The sequence below is a fragment of the Globicephala melas genome, chromosome 12 (assembly GCF_963455315.2).
Source record: "Globicephala melas chromosome 12, mGloMel1.2, whole genome shotgun sequence".
NCBI lineage: Eukaryota > Metazoa > Chordata > Mammalia > Artiodactyla > Delphinidae > Globicephala > Globicephala melas.
The window spans coordinates 28820098-28845257 of record NC_083325.1 but is presented as its reverse complement, the minus strand read 5'-3'; the positions used below and the strand labels follow the sequence as shown (position 1 = coordinate 28845257).

At 43.5% G+C, this 25160-nt stretch overlaps 1 protein-coding gene across 7 annotated transcripts in view; it reads right to left on the bottom strand.

The window, feature by feature from the left end:
• Positions 1-2244: 2244 nt before the first annotated feature.
• The window catches only part of EXOC6B (exocyst complex component 6B), a 708873-nt gene continuing 685957 nt past the window's right edge, over positions 2245-25160 (bottom strand). For 6 of the 7 annotated variants that reach the window (XM_030877541.2, XM_060309973.1, XM_060309972.1 and 3 more), the window contains 2 exons: positions 9984-10096; positions 2245-5843 (listed from right to left, as the gene is read on the bottom strand). In XM_030877541.2, the coding sequence (XP_030733401.1) occupies positions 5717-5843; positions 9984-10096 (240 nt within the window). In that variant the 3' untranslated portion in view covers positions 2245-5716. Of the gene's footprint in view, positions 5844-9983; positions 10097-25160 lie in introns of those variants that run through there. The other variant, XM_060309974.2, reaches the window with a different exon arrangement.

Here is a 25160-nt window from a genome sequence, read left to right as displayed (position 1 = left end):
CCGCAGAGCAGCTGGGGCCCCAAATGCAGGGTAACCCTAACCCCAGCAGTGATGGAAACAGATAGAGGGGTGGTGCCCCCCGCACAATGCCTGGCCCCACCGCACCCCTCCTCCTCCCTGCACTTCCTCAGGAGCCTTTGTCTTCTGGTCTCTTGGGCCTGGAGTCTCTCTCATTCCCAGCAAATATTGTCCATTAAATTCAAAGCTGAGGCCTCCGGGGAAAGGGTCTGGCACTTTTTCTCCTCCCTCCCCTTATCTCCCACTAGCCATTCCCCACCCTCATCTGCCTGGTGATCAGATGAGACGAGGGGCAAGCTGGTGACGGCTTCACATCTGCCCCTGGTTTGGTTCGGTTCCCCGCAGAGCCCTCTCTGGACAAGGCCTTGGGCAAGACATTGTCCCCGTCAGTGCTGACTCAGAAGCTGTGGGAAACACTGGGGTGGGGGGCGGTGAGTTGGGTTCAGTTTGGCTTTGACAGCCCAGGCCTCTGTACTGGACCCTCTGGTTTGCGATCCCTTCAACCAGGTGGAAGTCTCTGTATTCTTAGAAGTACAGGGTCCTCGTGCCTCCCTCAGTACCTTGAACGGTCTGGGGAGATCAAGCTTAGGAACGGTGGTTGTACCGGCCTTTAGGTGTGACCTGGGGATCGTGTGAGGGTTCCTGGAAGAGGGGGGCGGCAGGGCTGCAGGTCTTGAAAAATCTCCTTGCCAGAACTCTACGAGGCAGGGAGAGGAGGTAACTGCTCGGAGTCTGGCTTTTCCTCACGGGGAGATCTATACTTCCAGAGGGATTTGGTTATTATTCAGGATTTCAGTCCTGAATCTTCCTTAGACATTGATGAAAGCCATGTACCTTCTAGCCAGAAAAATGAGTGGATGCAAGCCTGCGCGCCTGTACATGCATTCACACACACACACACACACACACACACACACACACACACACACACACACACACACACACACACACACACACACACACACACTCCAAGGGTTCATGGACCTCTGGTCAAGAACTCCTGAATTCTAAAAGGAGGAATACATTTTGGCAGAGAAGGTCCCAGGTGGAATTCAGGGGCAGATTCTACCCGAAGGACTGGCTCAATTCTGAGCCAGGCAACTGGCTGGCTGATGTGAAGGGCTTGTTCCTCTGTGTCTACACGGGTGCTCGAGGGGCCTCAGTACCATTAAGCCTGTGATGGGCTTGGGGAGTGGAAGCCAGGAGGCAGAGAAGCTGTGGACACTTCTGTCCAATGCTCAGCTACAGCATGTTGTGGAATCTGAGGGGAGGGAGGGAAAGGCCTGAAAGAGTTCGTGTGCTGTGGCTAGGAACTGGCTAGGCATATCGACCACGCAAAGGTCATTTACACTTCACAGCACGCCTGTCAATTAGGCACTAGGTTCTGCTTTCACTGAGGATTACGAGATTTAGGGAGTTAATTGTTCAAAGTCATCCAGCTAGTAAGTGGCACAGCAGGAAGTGAAGCCCAGGTCTCTGAGGCACCAAAGCCCAGTTGCAGTAGTCAGACTTGTTAATAACTGAAGAAACTCTCTCCAGCCTATTCCCATGGCTTCCATGCCAGCCTCGGGGCCAAGAAGGCTGGGTGTTGTTACACAGACATTTCGGGCCTTACTCACCATGGTTTCAGATAGGCCTACCAGGTCCCCACTCTCCTCCCAGTGTACACCAGACTTGTGCCAACTTTCCACTCTAATGTGGTCGGCACCATATTGAATTTAATTCCTTCAAGGCCCAGCTGATGAACATCCTGATTTCCCCGTGCTGTCTTCCCTGACCAGACCCGTTCCTACACCAGACCGTGATGCCTGTCCCTCTCCGCCACCGAGCTCTAAGGCGGGCTCATTTCGCTCCTTCCTCTACATAATCCCTCCTGGCTCCATCTTACCCAGGAGCCTTTCCACGGCAGGGCTGGTGAGCCCCCAGTTGCCTAGCCCAGCTCCCCACAAACCAGGCATGTCAAGGGTTATTCCTCTTGACGATGATGACGATGCCAGTGTTAACTGTAGAGACAGGAAAGCCTGGCCCAGTGATTTGGAATGTTTCCAAGGCCACAATTCGACTCCTTGCCTTGTCTGGCAGGCAGGCTTTCTCCTCCCCACCAGGCTTCTGCCTGCTCTAGTCCTCAGTCCGGCTCAAGGGGCGCAATGGCCATCATCCCGATCGCCAACCATGGCTGCAGTGTGCAAAAGGGGCGGGAGAACAAAACACCGTGAGACGACACCGTGGCTTTTGAACAGGTACGTAGGCTGTCTTATTTAATAGCAGTTAAAAGAGGAAAACGTACAGGAGGAATAAACATGCTCTTTCCACATAAGAGGTTTTCTACTAACCTTGAGGCCCATCTGTATCAGTAGCTTTACTGGTTTTAAAGAAAAAAGTTCCCTTTAGAGTTAAAAATGGACTTTCCTAAATATCCCCCATAAATGTGCAAAATAAAAAGGCCATTTCCAACACATTAGTGAAAAGTAACTGCAAACTCAGGCAAAAGAAAGAAAAACAAAAGAGGCAGTGGAAGCAGCCAGGTGGAGTCTCGGGAGAAGCGAGGCTACGGTGAGGGGGATTTCTGCAGCAGGCCCCAGGGAGTGTGCTCGGAGGCCTCATGGGGAGAGTCACGGGCAATGCCAATCTTGGGGATAAAGGGCCCTGGGCCTGGGATTTGCTGAGCAAGCACTTGTCAAGTGTGCAGGCTGACTTGGAGGCCTGGGAGACAATGAAAATACTGGGGACTTCTCCCTGTAGGCCTGTATATTCCCTTTACCAGTGGGGACTCTCTGTTGTTTCCAATTTCCAGGTCCTGTTCTTCCCCATCCCCAAGAGATCCATTTACAGTCTACTCAAAGTGCTTTTGCTATGAGATACGTTAAAGCTATACCAGCTGCCTAAAGTACTACTGAAACCCACTAGGGTCCCGAACCTGACTGTCCCTTCAGGAATACGGACCTGGTTTTCCCAAGAACTCAGCCAACTAGAAGACGGAAAGACCTCCAGGCACCCACGTTCTCGCCTCTTACTGAGGCCTCCAGGGCACTTCTACACCTCTGGGCATTTGAGCCCAGATGTCAGGAGTCTGAAGGGCATGGACACCCATGCTTTGCACAAGTCCTCGCAAGGGCTGGCGCAGCTAGAGGCCTATAGACAGAACTGAAAACTCCTACTTCACCAATTCAAACAGCTTGGACATTGCTGGTCCCTGTTGTTTTACCTTTCTCTGCTCACCAAGAGTGCGTCCCCACAGACAACTCAGTAGCTGCATGTTGGTTTCATTAGGGAAGGCTGAGGCAGACCGAGAGGGAAGAAGGGATCTAGCAAAGGATCCGCCCTGTGAGTCTTGGGCTTGAATAAGCTTTCTCTGTAGAGGGACCTCTGTGTGCAAGGGGCAGAGTAACCCCCGTTTCTCCACCCTGTTCACTTTCTCTTCTATAGCACTGTTTCTCCAGGGTACAGGTTTTTTTTTTTTTTTTTTGCGGTACGCGGGCCTCTCACTGTTGTGGCCTCTCCCGTTGCGCAGCACAGGCTCCGGATGCGCAGGCTCAGCGGCCATGGCTCACGGGCCCAGCCGCTCCGCGGCATGTGGGATCTTCCCAGACTGGGGCATGAACCCGCGTCCCCTGCATCGGCAGGCGGACTCTCAACCACTGTGCCACCAGGGAAGCCCCAGGGTACAGGTTGGAGACCAGGCCAGCAATGATAACAGTTGAAAAATATTGTGATATGCTTAAGGTTCTCTCCATTCCACTTCAAAGTCTCAGCACGCAAAGCGGAAGAGATCGCGCCGTAAACTGGCATCTAGTGAAGGAGGGTGCTTGGGGCCCTTCTGAAGCAATGGGATTAGTGTGGTCATTTCTCGTTCTTTTCTAATAAAGTCCAGAGCCGGAGAGATGGTAGTTTGGGTCTCATTCCCATGGACCCCTGTGTTTCCTTGGCTATGGAAGTTCTGGGTAGCAGCACTCATCTCTGAGCCTCATTCTGAGACCTGGGCAAACTGCCGAGCCCCTAGGATGAGCCTCAGAGGGCTTCTGCAGAGCCCACACGCAGCCTGGTCTCCAGCTTTGAGGAAGCCTGCCTGTCGGTGTGCATATTCTCTTCCTCATGGTTTTTAAGTCGTGATACAATATTTGGTGGGTGTGTGTGAAAAAGGAAGCACTGCCTTCCCTAGAAGCAACTCAGCAGCTGACAAAGGGAGTGAAGAATTCTGTCTGATGAGTCTTTCCTTCCACTAACCCAAGCTGGAAATGACTGTGTGGCTTATTTGTCGTCGTTTGGTGATGCACAATTATACTCTTGCCAGTAGCCTTAGTAGCATCTTCCTGAAGTGTCTTAAAGGGCAGATTCCTCTGCCTGACCTCATAGTGCAGCCCTTGCATTAAGTCTCGGGAGCCCATTTGGGACAGAGGACACAGCCTCCAAGCTAGCTGGTCCAGGTTCCTTTGCAAACTCCAGAGCTTGAGGGATAGGATTACAGGCAATCCTTCTCAGATGAAGCCAAAAGATAGCTATGGGGAATCTCAAAAGGGGATGGAAGCTTTGGGCTAGAGCAAGAAGAGCTTATCCAGGATATGACTTAGTGAGGGACAGCTGTGCCATGGGTAACAAACCACTAGCCATGGCTGACCCGCTCTACTTCACGGTGACAGTGGTTCCATCCCTAAAGGCATCCAGTCCAGCTATAGCTGTCCCCACAGTTCAGAGTTGATGACATTTCCTTTAAAGATGGTGGCCAGAAAGTTGGCTTTAAAACACAAAGGAATGATTCCAAGGTTTTACCTAAGGGTAAAGTAAGGGCCATTTTCAGGCTTCTGGAATCTGACTATCCCAATGACACTGCTGGAAGAGGCCAAGTCTGAGACTCTCTGTCTATGGAATAACTGTTGACCTATTCCCTGAACCAAGTACCCTGACCCTGAAAGAAGGCAATGAGAGGAATGGGGAAGGGCTGGGGCTCTGATTCCATCTGCACTGGCTTTCAAGATCTCCTCCTGGTGTGGGGCAGCCTATAGTTAGTCATGAGGTCCAATTCTTCCCGCTGCATACTCAGCTCTACCGGGCCCCAGAAAACTTAGAAGTAAAAGCATTGGGTCAGATCTAGGCTAAAAAATGCCATCCTTGTGGGGACTGGAGCGAAGCCGTCATCTTGCCACACAGCACGCTTGTTCACTGGTCAGTGAAAGTCAGTGGACTGAGGAGATGAACCTCCAGAACTGTGTGCTGGTCTTTGATAGACTAAGTAGTAATGTTTTCCAGGCCCTTTCCTTGCATCAAGAAGAATCGGCCTCACCTACACGGTGAATGGGGCACCAAGGAGGGAACAGGATGTACTTTATTATCCTTCTGCCTACTCACCTTACCTCCCAGTGCCAAGTACCCATTTTGCTTGTGTGGTTTCTGAGCCCCAGATCTAAGCTCTAGAGCCACAGATGAAAGGTGGTTTATCATACTGGACCGATGACACCGCCACCTCTGGGAAAATACAGACAGTGTAGTGTGACTTCCCCCGAAGCCTAGCAACAGCTCGTGGACTTGCTTACCCTCGTGCCTCTTTCACTATAGGGAAAGGTTATGCGAATACTATACATAGGTTATTAAAAAAATACATTTGCTCTCTTTGAAGAAGAATGCACAAATGCAGGGCCAGCCAGTGCTGGGGTCCGGACTCTGGGGCTGCAGCCAGCAGCCTCTGTGGGCCTGAGGCCCGCCTTCATGAGTGGTGGCTGCTGATGAGTCCCCGGAGTTGCTTGGCCACAGTGTCAATCAATTTCTGCTTGTCTCGCTCATTTTTCCGAAATTGTGCAAACATGTTGTTCTTGCGGCTAGTGTCCTTCATCCTAAACAGAGAAGGGAAGAAAGAGAGCAAAGTGTTTGAGGCGGCAATGGTGGCTAGTGTGTCTTAACCACCACCCGGAGTTGAGAGAGTCCAGAACACTTCCACTGTCAGGCGCATGCTCACCTACTACTGTTCACGACGCTGCCCTCCTGGCACCCAAAGGCCTCCCCACTTCAGTCACCTTTGGAGAAGAGTCAAGAGCCGGCCATGGCCGATCGCCTCCTCATCCATACCCACCCTACCTACTTCCTTCCCTTCTATGCCCAGGTATGCCTCTGTTGCAGGTATCTGGCACCTGCTGCAGCCCTGACGGTCAACAGGACCTTAGAGAATGTCTAAGGTCTTCTCATCACCTCACAAGCCTACTAAATCCTGCTGGGACCTTACAGCTGGTATTTGAAAGGTAAAGCAGAACGCTGCTCTTAACGAGCAATTCCAAAAGAACATGAGTAACTGAAAGCTACTGTGCATTTCCAAACCCCCTCTACCTGTTAGTCTATCCTACCGCTAACAAAACCAAGGGCTTGACTGACCTCTTCCTTTGCCTCGGGGCAGGGGCCCAGGGGCAGTGAGGTGGTCAGAGGGCATGCTGCTGAGGAGAGCAGGCGCCAGAAGACTGAGCCAACCGGGGCTTTAGGCAAGACAAGCCCCTAAGTTCTCAACGGCTGCTATGTCTTCAGATCTTGACCTTTGGAAAACTTTCTAACTGGCTCATGCTAAAACTCCAGGGACGGAATATTCCTAGAGCACAAACCATGGGCAGTTCTGGCCACCAGTTCCACCAGATGGAGAGATCTAACTGGGAAGCATGGATGGAGAAAGTCAAGGCCAGGCTGAGGTCGCCGGAGCAGCCCCCAAGCCCGACTAAGCCATTGTGACAGATCCCAGGAATCTGTTATTCCCCCAAAAGGGCCCACAGCCCCTGACATCTGTTGGTGATTGTTAACTCTGGCCCCAGCCTCTGCACACTGGACCTCCAGCCCACGGCTAGTTCTAGTGGTAGAGAATTAAGGACACTGCTCAGACTCATTTCTCCTTGGGGTCAGGCTAGGCGGTTCCTCACCACCGTTCCCCAGGAACTTGGCCAGCTCTGACTTCACAGTCCCCTGGCCTGCACGGAGATAGGCTAGGAGAGGGGACGGAAGGAACCTGGCACTGGGGAGTAAACTGCTCTCAGGCAGACTTCCCAGGGCTTTTGGCCAATCCTGGCCCATGTTTTTTTTTTTCTGTGGGGTGGCCATGTGCAGAGGGACAGACTAGAGGCGAGTCAAAAGGCCAGAGAGCCCATAAGGACATTTATATCCATATGGTAGGGAGGTTCTAATGAGCACCATTGCTTTATGGCTCTGGCTGACAGTGACAGCCACAAACGAATTGAGACTTCTCTCTCTGACCTAAGCTTTAGGGCCGTCAGCCTGGAATTACTCATCAAGCATGCTTAGACACTGTGAATAAGGTACAACCACCCACACGTGGATGCCTGTGCTTGGACGGGAGGAAGAAGGAGAGATGACAGAGGTTTAGAGGTTTAGGTTGTAAAGAAAGCACAAAGGTCCCCAAGGCTATGATGATTATTGCATTTGGTCCCTTAAACATTAACTGCACAATTATGTTTGTGGAACTGGCTTGATTTAGTATTATTTATCCCAGAGAACAGCTCCTTTACCTTTTCTGGATATACTATAAACACAACAAACACAAAGCAAAACAGAAAGAAACAATAAGGGAATAAAAACACTTCCTACCTTTATAAGACATTTCATTTAACATCCTATGTGATCATTAGTTTCATGACTCCTCAAAGCAGCCCAGAGATAGGCAGCCAGAGCTGGCTTTCAGCTCCCATAGGGAAGTTCCAGAAGTAAGGGAGGAGAAAGGGAAAAAGAGCGTGGTCTCCAGGCCCCAGAGGCCAGGATGTTTTAGCCATGAAGACCTGGAGTTGGGATTACTTGAAAGAGAAACTCAGGTGCCCTGAGGGCTGATGGTGGCCTGCTGGTTTGTACCCTGGAACGCTCTGAAACCAAAGGAGAGCCCTCCCCACGCCCCACTGCATTCTGTAAGCCTAGGATCTGGGTCTACTTTGGCTACGGCCACCTCTCAGTGACCAGGGGCCTCTTCTCTTTCCTGAAATGTCCTCGGCAGGTCTTTGGGTCTTTCCATGTCTCACCCTGCTAAGAAGTGTCAGGTTGAAAAGGAGAGAGTGTCAAGGGGAAAGCAGGAATGGGTCACGTAAAGGGACTGATTCCTATGAGGCTGGGAAATACAGATTTTAGTGACCTGGGTGGCCTTTGGCCCTGTTGTGTTTGGAAGGGAGGTTTTAAACCCTGCTGATCGCTCGGGCTAAGCACGTGGCTCTATTACTGGCTAGGCCTCCAGAATGCTCCCGAGAGGCTGATTATTTTAGCCTATTGTTGATGCATAGGAAGTAGATGAGCCAGTACTTCTTGGATCCAGAGATTCTCAGGAACAGAGGAGTAAAGAACGGTGGAGAGGCAACGGGCCAAAGGGAATCCTAGAGCCCGTTTAGACACATAATGAATATGACATCTAAGCACCAACTCAAAAGCCATTTCAGCTGGGTACTGAGAACTCTGGGATGAGGCCTTGCCTCTAATAAAGGGTCTTCGACGGGAGATCTTAAAGCCATGGGCCTCACCACTGGGAGGGAGGGGAGACTGCTGAGGAGCTCCCGTGTGTCAGGGCTGAATTGCCAGGGCTAGTTGGGGCTAGGCCCTGGACTAGCAAGGGTATTGCGTGTGCCAGGAAGCTGGCTGGGAACAACCCTTCACCTGGCACCGATGGGGGAAAATCCCTGTTACCACTCCCAGCCCCAAAGGAACTGGAAGCCAAGGGTCACTCTAAGGACCAAGGAGAGAGGAGGCGGCTAGCCAGTTGGCACCAGACTGGTTTAGTAGATTAGTATGTCAGGGTGGGGACAACTCACAGGGTAGGGATATTAGTGTAGTCATTAGTGTCAACGAGGAGACCGGAAAGACTTGCCTCAAAGCGATGGAAAAGGCCCAAGTGAATAATATACTTACTCTCTAGATATCCTAGGGAAGAAGGTCATTGGGAGAGAGAACCATGGGAAACAAAGTCAAAATGGAAACATCAGTCTCTGTCTTGATCTGGAGAAAGTCAACTCTGGGCTCTTAGTTTCTTGGCTCCAAACACACACCTCTGCCCCTCCCCTTCTCTCCCCTGTCATATTGCACAGTAGGAAGGTACACCTCAGCCTCTGCTTCTGTCTAAGGCTCCACTCTGGCCTCCTGGACTCTGATCCTTGCCTTGCTAGGATTTGAGACCTGCTTGCCTGGCTATATCCGTAGACTTGCTACACTGTCGAGATGCAAGGCACTCTCCTAGGAAGCTGCTAAGAAGCCAGCGGTTATCTAGTTTGATGACAAGAAAAAGCTTCCCTTTTACGTGGGTCTTAGCCTCTGGTCTGCCAGCTCTCAACCAGGTAAGCTAAAGCCAGAGCCAGGCTACAATGAATAGCAGATTCCAGCATCTGGGTGACTTATTGGTTAGTGAGATGCTCCGGACCTGGCTAACTCAATCTCAGTGGAAGCATCTCTCCGTCAGAGATGCTACAGCCCTGTAGCAGGACTTCTGCGGGCCAGTGACTGCCTAAGGCAAGAATGAGGCACCTCCAACACAGCTTTCTTGGGACAGTCAGCACAGTAGAGCTCAGTCTGGCAGGGGCGGGGCTTGGAGGGGCAGGTGAAGGTTTCAGTAATTTCAGGAGCTTCTCTGTTCTGTGGGGCTGTCCTCCATCCATCATCATACTCCAGATGGCTGGGGCCAGGCTCACTCTGTCCACCAGGCTGAACTGAGCCCCAAACTAAGGCATCTTCCTTTCTCCTCTTGTCATCTCTAGGTAAGCTCTGAGGTAATGTCAGAGCCCCATTGACCCATACTTGCCCTAGCTTGTCAAGGCTCAGGAATTAAGAGGCCACAAGAGGAAGACTGGCCTGCCAAATCCAATGATGGAGACTGCCGAGAGCACCTATGGAGACTTTAAGAATGGGGCCTCTTTGCGGTCTTTTCAAGGTACTGGCAAAGAGAAAATTATCCTCTATACCAACCCGCCATCCCCATTTCCCCACCCCCCAACACAGACCACTGGATGGGTACTCACTTCTCAAGCAGGGTCAGAGCTGTCACAGGGTTTACCCGGAGGTACTTGCAGGTGGGCTGACCATAGTCAGCAAGGTAGGTTGACCAATCCCACTGGAGGAAGAGATCTAAAAGCTGTAAAATATCATCAGACAGATAAGACAAATCAGGATCTCAGAAGCCCCTCGCATCCTTCACTACCATCTACAGTAGACTTGAAGAATAAAATTTAAAACATAGTAAGAGAAAGAATGGCTACAGACTGTATTGCAATTAAGAAAATAAATGAGTAATCACTATAGGCAGAGTCATCTCTTCCATAAGCACTGTATTGTTGCTAAGAGTACACGCTGCTAGCAGACAGCTCTCAGAGGCAGGCCTGTAATGAAACGAACACTGGACTGAATCGAAACACAAGACTACCATAATAATCACTCATTTGCTTAATAAATACTTGTGAAATGCCTTCCATGTGCCAAGCACCATTCTAGGAGCTCAGAATTCAACAACGAACAAATAAAGGTGGATGTGTCCAGTGCCGCATATGCAACTATGTGAGCTTTCAGGTTGGAAGGTCTGGGTTCAAGTACGAGTTTCATGACTTGCTGTGTTGACTTTGCCCAAATTACTCCGTTGATATAGACACATGCACATGCCAGAAACAAACCAGACACACAGACAACACAGAAACACTGAACCAAGGCATAAATGGGCCATGCAATATTTACATGAGGCAATATATTACACCTACGTGGACACTGGCTGAACAGATGGAAACCTGTTAACTAAATACATTTTGTCAAAGGCTTTCTTTCCCAGCCAGCTTTAGCCTCAGGTATCACTCTAATAAATATTTTTAAATTGTAACTGAATAAAGCTAAAAAAGAAAAATGAAATCAGTGCCTTTCAAAGGTAAGGGTGATGAAAGGGAAGGTGCTAGCTCCCCTCTATAAACTTCTAGAGGGGTCACCATCCCAGACTCACATCACTACATAGAAGAAGGGCCTTCAAGCTGGCTTTCTAGCAATGAGATACATATAAGTGCTTTTGGATCAAGACATTTCTTTACTTCTCCCTTTCCAAGAGATAACAGTTGATGAAGATTGTAGATGGCTATCACTCTGTGCAGAACAAAGAGAGGCCTAGAGTCAATCCAATGCCAGAGCCTGGGCTCTTAGGCACATCTTCTTCCCTTGTCTGTCTTCACTGCCCAGCTGGGCAAATGGGCAGTGTGGGCCTTGCCCTACTTCGCCAAGCTTCCTCTTCTATCCACTCTCTTAGAATGGCTGTTATGAACTTCCTCAGACAGGATGGGAATTGGCTGAAGTCCCCAAAATTTTGCTAAAACAGAGAAAAGCCCCTACACCCTCAGCCAGGAAAGGGATGCTAAAGATGAGAGGAGAGGCGGAGAGAGACAGACACGTCGGTTGGCCTGGGTCAGCACGGCCCCAAAAGGCCCTCTCAGGTCTCTTTTAGGTCACGCCTATGTTAGTTGGCAAGTAAAAGGGCTTCTACCACTTCCTTTTGCTGTCCCCAGGCCTTGCAGAGCTCTCCTTTAGAAGAAATATTTCCTTGACTTCCTATTCTAATCTTAGTATTTCTATCCTATGGTGTCCAAAGACCCGTCAAGACAGTTTCTCCTAGGGAGCGTGACAGACACTTGGAGTGTCCCTTGTTCTAAAGGTTGTCTACAAATATGATTACGCTTTTCCTCCAAATCCCAAGGAAAAAATTATGAAAAAGATAGCATTTTCTTAATTAAATTTTTTTCTCAGAAAATTTAAAAAACCTTTTACTGTTTGCATGCTAGGGAGCTAACAAAAGAAAGGTGAAAGAAAAACAAATAAGTTTAATTGGAAAAACATGAAAACATGATTTCTTAAAGCTATTTCAGGTATTACTTTTCAGATGTGGACATATATATGCATTTAATAAAACTACCTTCTCTACTATCGAATTCCTAATTTCAGTGATGGAATTAATGGTATCAGTATTTTCTGATTTACTGAAAAGAACACCATGTCTTTTGGGGCTCATGAAGCCTGGGTAAATCACCAGTGGGGTGTGGAGGGCAGTTCATTACTCAGCTCTAAGTTTTCTATTTTTAAATTCTTGCTAAAGTCTCTCAATGCCAGTACTGAGACTAAGAGCTCTGGGATGACAAGCTACCTAATTTATCCCACTCCAGGCATGGAAGCTACACAAACTCTATTAAGCTCAACCAGTATGAGCCTGTAGCTCACACTCTGCGTCTGTGCTGCTTTCTACAGTCCTTTTCAGTGGCCTGTACCTAGGTCTGATGGCCTCCTCTGAGACAGATGGACACATACTAGAGTCTGGGTGGGACTTAACTAAGTTAACTGCCTTGGGGTGCAGTTCTACTGGATTCCTTAGAAACAGTGTTAGAATAAGAGAACAAGAAAACTGGCAGGCCTGTTTATCAATACAGCACTTTGGTCTCCAGACTATGACTTTCCAAGGTGAACCAGGCCCTCTCAGCCTAGTTCTCTGCATGCAATGGCCTTGTTAAATCTCAATAAAGTCTCTCTCAAGGATGCAGAACATTCAGTCATCACTAACGATCACATTCTTTTTTATTTTTAAAATTTTTCATTTGGAAATAATTTTCAATTTATCAGAAAGTTCTAAGAATAGATGTAGTGTAAGGAGCACCATATACCCTCCTCCCAGATCCATCTATTGTCAACATTTTACCCCATACGCTCCATCATTTGTGTTCTCTCTCTCTTTTTCTTTTTACACACAGTATCTCTTTTTGGAGTCTCTTGAGAGTAAATTACATATATCATGACCCTTTATCCCCAAATATTTCAGTGTTCCTAAGAATTAGGGCTATTCTCATACATAATCACGGTATGGTTTTTAACTTTAATAAATTTAATATTGATACTGTCCATACCCTAATTTTATAAGTTGACCCAATAAAATCCTGCATAGCCTTTTTGTTTATTTAGGATTAGGTATTATATTTAGTTATCTACTGAGCCTACTTTAATCTGGACTATTTCCACAGTCTGTCTCTTTCTTATATGATATTGACATTTTTGAAGGATGTCAACTCTTCAAAAGTTCCCTGTCTCCTTTTTTCCCCCTTAGTTTTGGTTTTTCTAATGCTTATAATAAGATATAAGACATGCATTTCGGGCCGGAATATCACATGTGATGTTATGTCCTCCTCAGGGCATCACATCTGGAGGTATACAATATACAGTGTTCATTTGCCTCTCATTGGTGATATTAATTTGGACCACCCAGTCAAGACGTTGTCTGATTTCTCTACCGTCTAGGTATTATATTTTCTTTTGCAACTAGGAAGCAATTGAGGAGACAATTTAAGACCATGTGAATATACTGCTCCTGGTTAAAATTTCCCCTTAGATTTAGCATCTATTGAGGATTCTTCTTCGCTTTGGTCTTTACTATGATGGTCTCACACTGATGACATTCCGATTCTATCCTTCCCTCCACGTTTATCAGTTGTCACGCAGCATTCTACCATAAGCAAGTGCTCTCTCCTTCTCCCCCATTAATTTATCTGTTTTATTATTGGTATGGATTCATGGGTTTCCATTTTTTCAATGGTTTATATTCATTACTATACCTGATTACTTTGATGCTCCAATTGTCCCAGGTTTGGCAAGTGGGAGATCTGTCAAGCTGCAGCCTGTGTCCTTGTGACATGCCCCCATGATTTTTTTTTTCAGGACTTCCTTACTTTCTGGCATAATAAGGTGTTGCAAGTTCATCTTGTATCTACCATGCCCAGCTCTGAAATCAGCCATTTCTCTGAACAGCCCTGGTTTCTTTTAGTGGGAAGGTTATTAGAGATCAAGATTTGGGTGCTAGGTGTGCTCATTGCTACTTGGGGACAATCTATGGGGAGTTAAGCCCTCTCAGCGGACAGAGCTAGGAAATATATGCATATAATCCACATATAGACACGCATACATATACATACGTACATCCATGTGTACTTATATAAGCACGTATGCACACACATTTTAGAGATCATGAGTTTACACCAATACCTCCAATTCTAATCATTCTCACAGAGTTCTTTTTTGCCTTCCTCTATCCCACATATGCTTTCTTCCACAGTGAGAATCCTGGCTCTCAGCGACATCATCTCATTCACTAATTTGCTTAATCCTATAATATATCTAAAATCAGTTCAGAATTGTTTGTATATACCACTACAAAAACAAAAAAGCCTGCTAAAAAGAGTTTGAGATTTGTTTGCAATTTCCTCTCCCAACTTGAGTGTGTATCATCAAAGCCTATGCTCGTAAGCCACTTGGATTAGTCCTTTTTAAATTTTCCCTTCAGTTTGGTTATGGTATTCATCTAAATACAACTGGGTTCATTTGTTTCCATTTGCTTTTAGTTTTAGGCTCCTCCCTCCCATCCTTCTTAATTTTTTACATATGTAGGACATGAACATGCTTCCAAAAGTCAAAACAATACAAAAACGTTAACTCAGAAAAGTGTCACTCTTTCCTTTGTTGTATCCCTTTCACCCCAATTCCTACCATGCCTTATAGGTACCCAACTCCATTGTTTCTGGATTTGTCCTTCCTATGTTTCTATTTGTAAAGATATGCAGATACACGTATGCTTTCTTATTCCCTCCTCTTTCTTTCACAGAAAGTAGCATACTATATATGCATTTTAAGGCATCTTACTTCTTGATGTTTGTAAGTAGGTGGTGGATGGAGAAGAAGAAAAAAGAGGAGCATCAAAGGTGGGAGACTGAACTTAAGATCACTATTCCTCAAACTTTATTGAGTATCACTTTTGCAGTTTTTACCACATCCTCATGCCACATGTGTTATTATTAACTTAACATTTTTGTTTGTATTGATTCATATTTTGGTCATAAAAATTTTGTAAACAATACTTTACATCATTTTCACAAATGGGAAACCATTCATACTTGTCAGAAATAGAAGATAACTCAAATACTAGCACCACAATGAGACGTTCCCTTTGGCATCACAAAGACTATAACATGATTTAGTGTTTAATGGTTATTATTTTGAAATAATTTTAGACTTACATACAGGTTGCAAAAATAGTTTAGACAGTTCCTCTATACCCTTCACCCAGCTTCTCTAATGTTCACATATTATATTACAATGATCAGAACCAAGAAATCAACATTGGTACAATACTATTAACTAAACTATGATTTCATTTCATTTTCACCAGATTTTCTACTAATGTCCTTTTTCTGATCCAATCCAGTATCCCACATTTCATTTAATCATCATGCCTCCTGAGACTCTTCCAACGTGTTATAGTTCCTCATTCTTATTTTTCAAGACCTTGATACTTACACTTTACTTTCAGTCATTTAATTTTTTTTTTTTTTTTTTTTTTTGGCTGTGCCACACAGCATGCAGGATCTTAGTTCTCTGACCAGGGATCAAACCTGTGTTCCCTGCAGTGGAAGTGCGGAGTCTTAACCACTGGACCGCTGCAGAAGTCCCCAGTCATTTATTTTGCAGAATGTCCCTTAATTTGGGTCTGCCCAATATTTGTTTATGGTTAGATTGAGGCAGTAGTTCTCAACTAGGGGAGATCTTGCCTCCCATGGGACATCTGACAATGTCTGAGACATTTTGGGTTGTAACAAGGCTGGGTGATGGTAGTGGAGGTGATGCTCCTGGCATCGAGTCAGTAGAAGCCAGGAATGCTGCTAAACATCCTACAGCGCTCAAGACAGCCCCACAACAAAGAATTACCAGCCCCAAATGTCAATAGTGTTGAGGTTAAGAAACTCTGGATTGAGGTTATGCATTTTTTTTTCTTGCAAAAATACTGTAGAAAAGGAGTGATACTGCCCCCTTCTCAGTGCATCATATCAGGTATATATGATGCCCACATACATATCTCATTATTGATCATTTGGTTAAGGTGGTGAGTTTCTCTACTGCAAAGTTATTACTTTTACCTTTGTAAATAATTAATACATTTCTTATGGGAGATATACTTTAATACTATGCAAATATCCTGTTTCTCCTCAAACTTTTGTCCACTAACTTTAACATCCATTGGTGGATCCTGCCTACAACAATACTTATTATTAATATTGATAATATTAATAATTTTAATATATGTAGTTATTAAATGGAATTCTCCTGTGAGGAAAAGTGCTGTCCCTTTTCCTCCATTTATTTATTTGTCCAATTATTTATATCAGCATGACCTCACAGATATTTATTTTATTTCATGCGTTATAATCTAATACAATCATTATTCATGTTATTGTTCAACTTATTCTGGCTTTGGCCATTAGGGACGCCTTCAGACTGGCTTTCCTGTGTATTTTCCACCTGTCCCTATCATTTCTTGAACAATTCCTTACTTGCTGGCACTATAAAATGTTCCAAGCTCATCTTGCACTTTCCCTGCCCTTGCTTTGGAACCAGTTACTTCTCCAAGGAGCTCTATCTAGTTCCTTGTTTTGGGGAATGGTTTTTAGAAACCAAGATCTGAGCACTTAGCATGCTCAGTTCTACTGAGGTGTTATTGCCTCTAGGCCCTCTCAGTGGACAGAGCTAAGAAATATATGTATGTTTATTAACACATCTATATCTTTTGTGAATATATTTTAAAGTCATGAGTTCATATTTGATGTCTATGATTCCAAACACCAGAGGATTCATTCTCTCCTTCCTTCTTTCCTTATTTATCACTTCTTTCTCTGACAATGAGAAACCTGGCTCTCATTATATTTTACTTATTGGTTCAGTCCTAGTGCAGTATAAAGTAGTTTCAGAATTGCTAATCCACACCCATGTGAGTAAAACAAGTTTACTAACTAGAGTATAGTATTTTCATACAGTTCTTTTTTGTCTTTAGCCTTACAATTGCCAGTCAGAATACTGGTTTTAATTTTTTTAATTTTTAAAATTAATTAATTAATTAATTAATATCTTTATTGGAGTAAACTTGCTTTACAATGGTGTGTTAGTTTCTGCTGTATAACAAAGTGAATCAGCTATACATATACATATATCCCCATATCTCCTCCCTCTGGCGTTTCCCTCCCACCCTCCCTATCCCACCCCTCTAGGTGGACACAAAGCACCGAGCTGATCTCCCTGTGCTATGCGGCTGCTTCCCACTAGCTATCTATTTTACATTTGGTAGTGTATATATGTCCATGCCACTCTCTCACTTCGTCCCAGCTTACCCTTCCCCCTCTCCGTGTCCTCAAGTCCATTCTCTATGTCTGGGTCTATATTCCTGTCCTGCCCCCAGGATCTTCAGAACAAATTTTTTCTTTAAGATTCCATATATATGTGTTAGCATACAGTATTTGTTTTTCTCTTTCTGACTTACTTCACTCTGTATGCCAGTCTCTAGGTCCATCCACCTCACGACATATAATTCAATTTTGTTTCTTTTTATGGCTGAGTAATATTCCATTGTATATATGTGCCACATCTTCTTTATCCATTCATCTGTCGATGGACACTTAGGTTGCTTCCATGTCCTGGCTATTGGAAATAGAGCTGCATTGTGGTACATGACTGTTTTTGAATTATGGTTTTCTCAGGGTATATGCCCAGTAGTGGGATTGCTGGGTTGTATGGCAGTTCTATTGTTAGTTTTTTGAGGAACCTCCATACTGTTCTCCATAGTGGCTGTATCAATTTACATTCCCACCAACAGTGCAAGAGGGTTCCCTTTCCTCCACACCCTCTCCAGCATTAGTTGTTTGTAGATTTTCTGATTATGCCCATTCTGACCGGTGTGAGGTGATACCTCACTGTAGTTTTGAGTTGCATTTCTCTAATGATCAGTGATGCTGAGCAGCTTTTCATGTGCTTCTTGACCATCTGTATATCTTCTTTGAAAAAATGTCTATTTAGGTCTTCTGCCCATTTCTTGATTGGGTTGTCTGTTTTTTTGATATTGAGCTGCATGACCTGTTTATATATTTTGGAGATTAATCCTTTGCCCACTGATTCGTTCGCAAATATTTTCTCCCATTCTAAGGTTTGTCTTTTCATCTTGTTTGTGGTTTCCTTTGCTTTGCAAAAGCTTTTAAGTTTCATTAGGTCCCATTTGTTTATTTTTGTTTTTATTTCCATTACTCTAGGAGGTGGATCAAAAAGGATCCTGCTGTGATTTATGTCAAAGAGAGTTCTTCTTATGTTTTCCTCTAAGAGTATTATAGTGCCCGGTCTTCCATTTAGGTGTCTAATCCATTTTGAGTTTATTTTTGTGTATGGTGTTAGGGAGGGTTCTAGTTTCATTCTTTTACATGTAGCTGTCCAGTTTTCTCATCACCAGATATTGAAGAGACTGTCTTTTCTCCATTGTATACCCTTGCCTACTTTGTCATGTATGAGTTGACCACAGGTGCATGGGTTTATCTCTGGGCTTTCTATCCTGTTTCATTGATCTATATTTCTGTTTTGGGACCAGTACCATACTGTCTTGATTACTGTAGCTTTGTAGTATAGTCTGAAGTCAGGGAGTCTGATTCCTCCAGCTCTGTTTTTTTCCCTCAAGACTGCTTTGGCTATTTGGGATCTTTAGGGTCCCCATACAAATTTTAAGATTTTTTGTTGTAGTTCTGTAAAAAATGCCATTGGTCATTTGATAGAGATTGCATTGAATCTGTAGATTGCTTTGGGTTGTATAGTCATTTTCACAGTATTGATTCTTCCAATCCAAGAACATGGTATATCTCTCCATCTCTTGGTATCATCTTTAATTTCTTTCATCAGCATCTTACAGTTTTCTGCATACAGGTCTTTTGTCTCCTTAGGTAGGTTTATTCCTAGGTATTTTATTCTTTCTGTTGCAGTGGTAAATGGCAGTGTTTCCTTAATTTCTCTTTCAGGTTTTTCATCATTAGTGTATAGGAATGCAAGAGATTTCTGTGCATTAATTTTGTATACTGCTTCTTTACCAAATTCATTGATTAGCTCTAGTAGTTTTCTGGAGGCATCTTTAGGATTCTCTATGTAGAGTATAGAGATGTTATCTGCAAATAGTGACAGTTTTACTTCTTCTTTTCCAATTTGTATTCCTTTATTTCTTTTTCTTCTCTGAATGCTGTGGCTAGGACTTCCAAATCTATGTTGAATAATAGTGGTGACAGTGGACATCCTTGTCTTTTTCCTGATCTTAGAGGAAATGCTTTCAGTTTTTCACCATTGAGAATGATGTTGGCTGTGGGTTTGTTGTATATGGCCTCTATTATGTTGAGGTAGGTTCACTCTATGCCCACTTTCTGGAGAGCGTTTTCATAAATTGGTGTTGAATTTTGTCAAAAGCTTTTTCTTCATCTATTGAGAAGATCATATGGCTTTTATTCTTCAGTTTGTTAATATGGTGCATCACATTGATTGATTTGTGTATATTGAAGAATCCTTGCATACCTGGGATAAATCCCACTTGATCATGGTGTATGATCCTTTTAATGTGTTGTTGGATTCTGTTTTCTAGTATTATGTTGAGGATTTTTCCATTTATACTCATCAGTGATATTGGTCTGTAATTTTTTTTGTAGTATCTTTGGTTTTGGTATCAGGTGATGGTAGCCTCATAGAATGAGTTTGGGAGTGTCCCTTCCTCTGCAATTTTTTGGAAGAGTTTGAGAAGGATGGGTGTTAGCTCTTCTCTAAACGTTTGATAGAATTCACCTGTGAAGCCATCTGGTCCTGGACTTTTTTTTGTTGGAAGATTTTTAATCACAGTTTCAATTTCATTACTTGTGACTGGTTTGTTCATATTTTCTATTTCTTCCTGGTCCAGTCTTGGAAGGTTATACCTTTCTAAGAATTTGTCCATTTCTTCCAGGTTGTCCATTTTATTGGCATAGAGTTGCTTGTAGTAGTCTCTTAGGATGCTCTGTATTTCTGCGGTGTCTGTTGTAACTTCTCCTTTTTCATTTCTAATTTTATTGATTTGACTCCTCTCCCTCTTTTTCATGATGAGTCTGGCTAATGGTTTATCAATTTTGTTTATCTTCTCAAAGAACCAGCTTTTAGTTTTACTGATCTTTGCCATTGTTTTCTTTGTTTCTATTTCATTTATTTCCGCTCTGATCTTTATGACTTCTTTTCTTCTACTAACTTTGGGTTTTGTTTGTTCTTCTTTCTCTAGTTCTTTTAGGTGTAAGTTTAGATTGTTTATTTGAGATTTTTCTTGTTTCTTCAAGTAGGCTTGTGTTGCTATAAACTTCCCTCTTAGAACTGCTTTTGCTGCATCCTATAGGTTTTGGATCATTGTGTTTTTGTTGTAATTTGTCTCTAGGTATTTCTTGATTTCCTCTTTGATTTCTTCAGTGATCTCTTGGTTATTCAGTACCATATTGTTTAGCCTCCATGTGTTTGTGTTTTTTACGTTTTTTCCCCCTGTAATTGATTTCTAATCTCATAGCGTTCTGGTCAGAAAAGATGCATGATATGATTTCAATTTTCTTAAATTTAATGATGATTGATTGGTGACACAAGATGTGATCTATCTTGGAGAATGTTCTGTGTGCACTTGAGAAGAAAGTGTAATCTGCTGGTTTTGGATGGAATGTCCTATAAATAGCAATTAAGTCCATCTTGTTTAACGTGTCATTTAAAGCTTGTGTTTCCTTATTTTCATTTTGGATGATCTGCCCATTGGTGTAAGTGAGGTGTTAAAGTCCCTCACTATTACTGTGTTACTGTCAATTTCCTTTTTTATAGCTGTTAGCAGTTGCCTTATGTATTGAGGTGCTCCTACGTTGCGTGCATATATATTTATAATTGTTATATCTTCTTCTTGGATTGATTCCTTGATCATTTTGTAGTGTCCTTACTTGCCTCTTGTAACATTCTTATTTTAAAGTGTATTTTATCTGATATGAGTATTGCTACTCCAGCTTTCTTTTGATTTCCATTTGCATGGAATATCTTTTTCTATCCCCTCACTTTCAGTCTGTATGTATCCCTAGGTCTGAAGTGGGTCTCTTGTAGACAGCATATATATGGGTCTTGTTTTTGTATCCATTCAGGGAGCCTGTGTCTTTTGGTTGGAGTATTTAATCCATTCACGTTTAAGGTAATTATCCATATGTATGTTCCTATTACCATTTTCTTAATTGTTATGAGTTTGTTTTTGTAGGTCCTTTTCTCCTCTTGTGTTTCCCACTTAGAGTACTTCTTTTAGCATTTGTTGTAGACCTGGTTTGGTGGTGCTGAATTCTCTTAGCTTTTGATTGTCTGTAAAGCTTTTGATTTCTCCATCGAATCTGAATGAGATCCTTGCCGGGTAGAGTAATCTTAGTTGTAGGTTCTTCCCGTTCATCGTTTTAAATATATCATGCCACTCCCTTCTGACTTGTAGTGTTTCTGCTGAGAAATCAGCTGTTAACCTTATAGGAGTTCCCTTGTATGTTGTCATTTTTCCCTTGTTGCTTTCAATAATTTTTCTTTGTCTTTAATTTTTGTCAGTTTGATTACTATGTGTCTCAGTGTGTTTCTCCTTGGGTTTATCCTGCCTGGGACTCTCTGCACTTCCTAGACATGGGTGGCTATTTCCCTTCCTATGTTAGGGAAATTTTCGACTATAATCTCTTCAAATAATTTCTCGGGTCTTTTCTCTCTCTCTTCTCCTTCTGGGATCCCTATAATGCGAATGTTGTTGTGTTTAATGTTGTCCCAGAGGTCTCTTAGGCTGTCTTCATTTCTTTTCATTCTTTTTTCTTTATTCTGTTCTGTGGCAGTGAATTCCACCATTCTGTCTTCCAGGTCACTTATCCGTTCTTCTGCCTCAGTTATTCTGTTATTGATTCCTTCTAGTGTATTTTTCATTTCAGTTATTGTATTGTTCATCTCAGTTTGTTTGTTCTTTAATTCTTCTAGGTGTTTGTTCTTTAATTGTTCTAGGTCTTTGTTAAAGATTTCTTGCATCTTCTCGATCTTTGCCTCCATTCTTTTTCTGAGGTCCTGGATCATCTTCACTATCATTATTCTGAATTCTTTTTCTGGAAGGTTGCCTATCTCCACTTCATTTAGTTGTTTTTCTGGGGTTTTATCTTGTTCCTTCATCTGGTACATAGCCCTCTGCCTTTTCATCTTGTCTATATTTCTGTGAATGTGGTTTTTGTTCCACAGGCTGCAGGACTGTAGTTCTTGCTTCTGCTGTCTGCCCTCTGGTGGATGAGGCTATCTAAGAGGCTTGTGCAAGTTTCCTGATGGGAGGGACTGGTGATGGGTAGAGCTGGGTGTTGCTCTGGTGGGCAGAGCTCAGTAATACTTTAATGTGCTTGTCTGCTGATGGGTGGGGATGGGTTCTCTCCCTGTTGGTTGTTTGGCCTGAGGCAACCCAACACTGGAGCCTACCTGGTTCTTTGGTGGGGCTATTGGCAGACTCTGAGAGGGCGCACACCAAGGAGTACTTCCCAGAACTTCTGCTGCCAGTGCGCTTGTCCTCATGGTGAGCCACAGCCATCCCCTGCCTCTGCAGAAGACCCTCCAACAGTAGCAGGTAGGTCAGGTTCAGTCTCCTATGGGGTCACTGTTCCTTCCCCTGGGTCCTGATGTGCACACTACTTTGTGTGTGCCCTCCAAGAGTAGAGTCTCTGTTTCCCCCAGTCCTGTCAAAGTCCTGCAAGCAAATCCCACTAGGCTTCAAAGTCTGATTCTCTAGGAATTCCTCCTCCCGTTGCCAGACCCCCAGGTTGGGAAGCCTGACATGGGGCTCAGAACCTTCACTCCAGTGGGTGGATTTCTGTGGTATAAGTGTTCTCCAGTCTGTGAGTCACCCACCCAGCAGTTATGGGATTTGATTTTATTGTGACTGCACCCCTTCTACCATCTCATTGTGGCTTCTCCTTTGTCTTTGGATGTGGGGTATCATTTTTGGTGAGTTCCAGTGTCTTCCTGTCAATGACTGGTCAGCCGTTAGTTGTGATTTTGGTTGCTCTCGCAAGAGGGAGTGAGCACACGTCCTTCTACTCTGCCATCTTGAACCCATCTCATCATCTTTAATTTCTTTCATCAATGTCTCATAGTTTTCTGCATACAGGTCTTTTGTCTCCCTATGAAGGTTTATTTCTAGGTATTTTATTCTTTTTGTTGCAATGGTAAGTGGGAGTGTCTCCTTAATTTCTCTTTCAGATTTTTCATCATTATTGTATAGGAATGCAAGAGATTTCTGTGCATTAATTTTGTATCCTGCTACTCTACCAAATTCATTGATTAGCTCTAGTAGGTTTCTGGTAGCATCTTTAGGATTCTTTATGTCAGTCAGAATACTGGTTTTTAAATTACTTAGTTTAGTTCTTTTCTTCCTCACTCCTTTCAGTGTGATTATGCTATCCTTTCATAATTTAGTTAGATTTATTTTTCACTGCTTGTATTCAATTTGGACCCCCACCCCACCACATACTGGTTGGTTTAAATCATTTATTTTGGGGAATGAGTTAGAGCTACATAAAAAAGTATACTCAGGGGGCTTCCCTGGTGGCGCAGTGGCTAAGAGTCCACCTGCTGATGCAGTGGATGTGGGTTCATGCCCTGGTCCGGGAAGATCCCACATGCTGCAGAACGGCTAGGCCTGTGAGCCATGGCCACTGAGCCTGTGCGTCCAGAGCCTGTGCTCTGCAACGGGAGAGGCCACAACAATGAGAGGCCTGTGTACTGCAAAAATAAATAAATAAATAAATAAAGTATGCTCAGAAGTATCGTTCCCTCCTCATCCCAGCTAAGCTGTTCTATTCTCCCCATTTCTTTCTACATCTTTCCTATCGACCCTTCACAGGGTTCTGGTTTGTCCTTCTTTTACTTCTTTTGTACAAATGAGAAGATACATGTGAATTTTCTTATATCCTCTTCTTTCTCACCTGAAGGGTAGCATGCAATAGATACTCTTTTGCACTTCTACTTTTTTCACTTAACCGTCATCCTAGAACTCACTCCAAAAGATGCTAATTCCTTATTAATGATCGTATTCTTGATTTATTCATATACATGTGGTTTTTGTAAACTAGATAAGTCATTTTCAAGGGACACATCAGACATTATGTTTGGGGGCATTTTATCATTTAACTGGTGGAAGAGGAGTGTTAGATATTTTCAGAGTAGAACATACTGATAAATGTTATGGCTACTTCAATCAAAAGCAAACTCAACCAATCATTAATGATGCTTTGACCTCAAACACAGGGTTATTTGTTTATGGTATTTATTGGAACAGGAGAATTAAACTCATGTAGTAGTTGACGTGACATCTTATAAACTACATAGGTTAATAAAAATTGTAAATTATGTGATTATTGGTTATTATACAAAAATGTGTACAAGTAGGAAAGGATAGGACAAGGAAAGACATTTGAATCAGGTTATACTAAACAATCTACTATGATGGAATATCTGTTTTCTTTTTTTTTGCCTCCTCTATGACTTTTATTTATATGACTTCTAACTAGGGCTTTGGCAGTTCTAAAGCTGTCTCTAATATATTTCTATTATTTCAGAACATGCTCATGGCTTAATAGGACTCAAATTACAATTCTGATTTCATGCGGGTGGGGGAGAGGGAAGGACAAAGACCCAGAAAGGACGAGCAAAGTGCTGAAAATCACAAAGTAGACAAGTGGTAGAGATGGTTTGATGGTTTACATTTCCCAAGATACCATAGCTGTTTATTTTTCAAAATCTTCATTGATTCAGCCTTTGGGTAAGGTACTTGCCTAAGGCTAGGTCAAACTTCTGAACAGACTTTCTTTTTTGCAATGGTAGCTAAGAAAGACTAGCAAAATCCAAATGAGTCAAAGTGAAAACTAGTCCAAGACCAGAGAGTGAGTTAACTGGACAGAGTGCAGATAGCATTAGAATAGCAGAACAATTGCAAACTTCTAGGAAATACCTTCGAAATGAGATACTAAGATAAAGTAGGACTCATTGATCCTTGTTCATGCATATCAACATACATACTTCTCCAACAGAAGATGTAGAAGTGATTTCAAATAGATGAGTTGTTCACAGGTAAAGGAGAATTATAGATTAATATGCAAGCAAATGAACCTGAGGGTGCCCCTGTGTTCTCACAGGCAGAAAGGATTACCCACAGAACTCAGAAAGTAAAAATGGAGACTGGTGAAGAATGCCCAGCTTGTTCCCACTACTAGACTAGTATTTGTTACCAAAGCAGTTCATATCATGCCTAATTTTGGTGA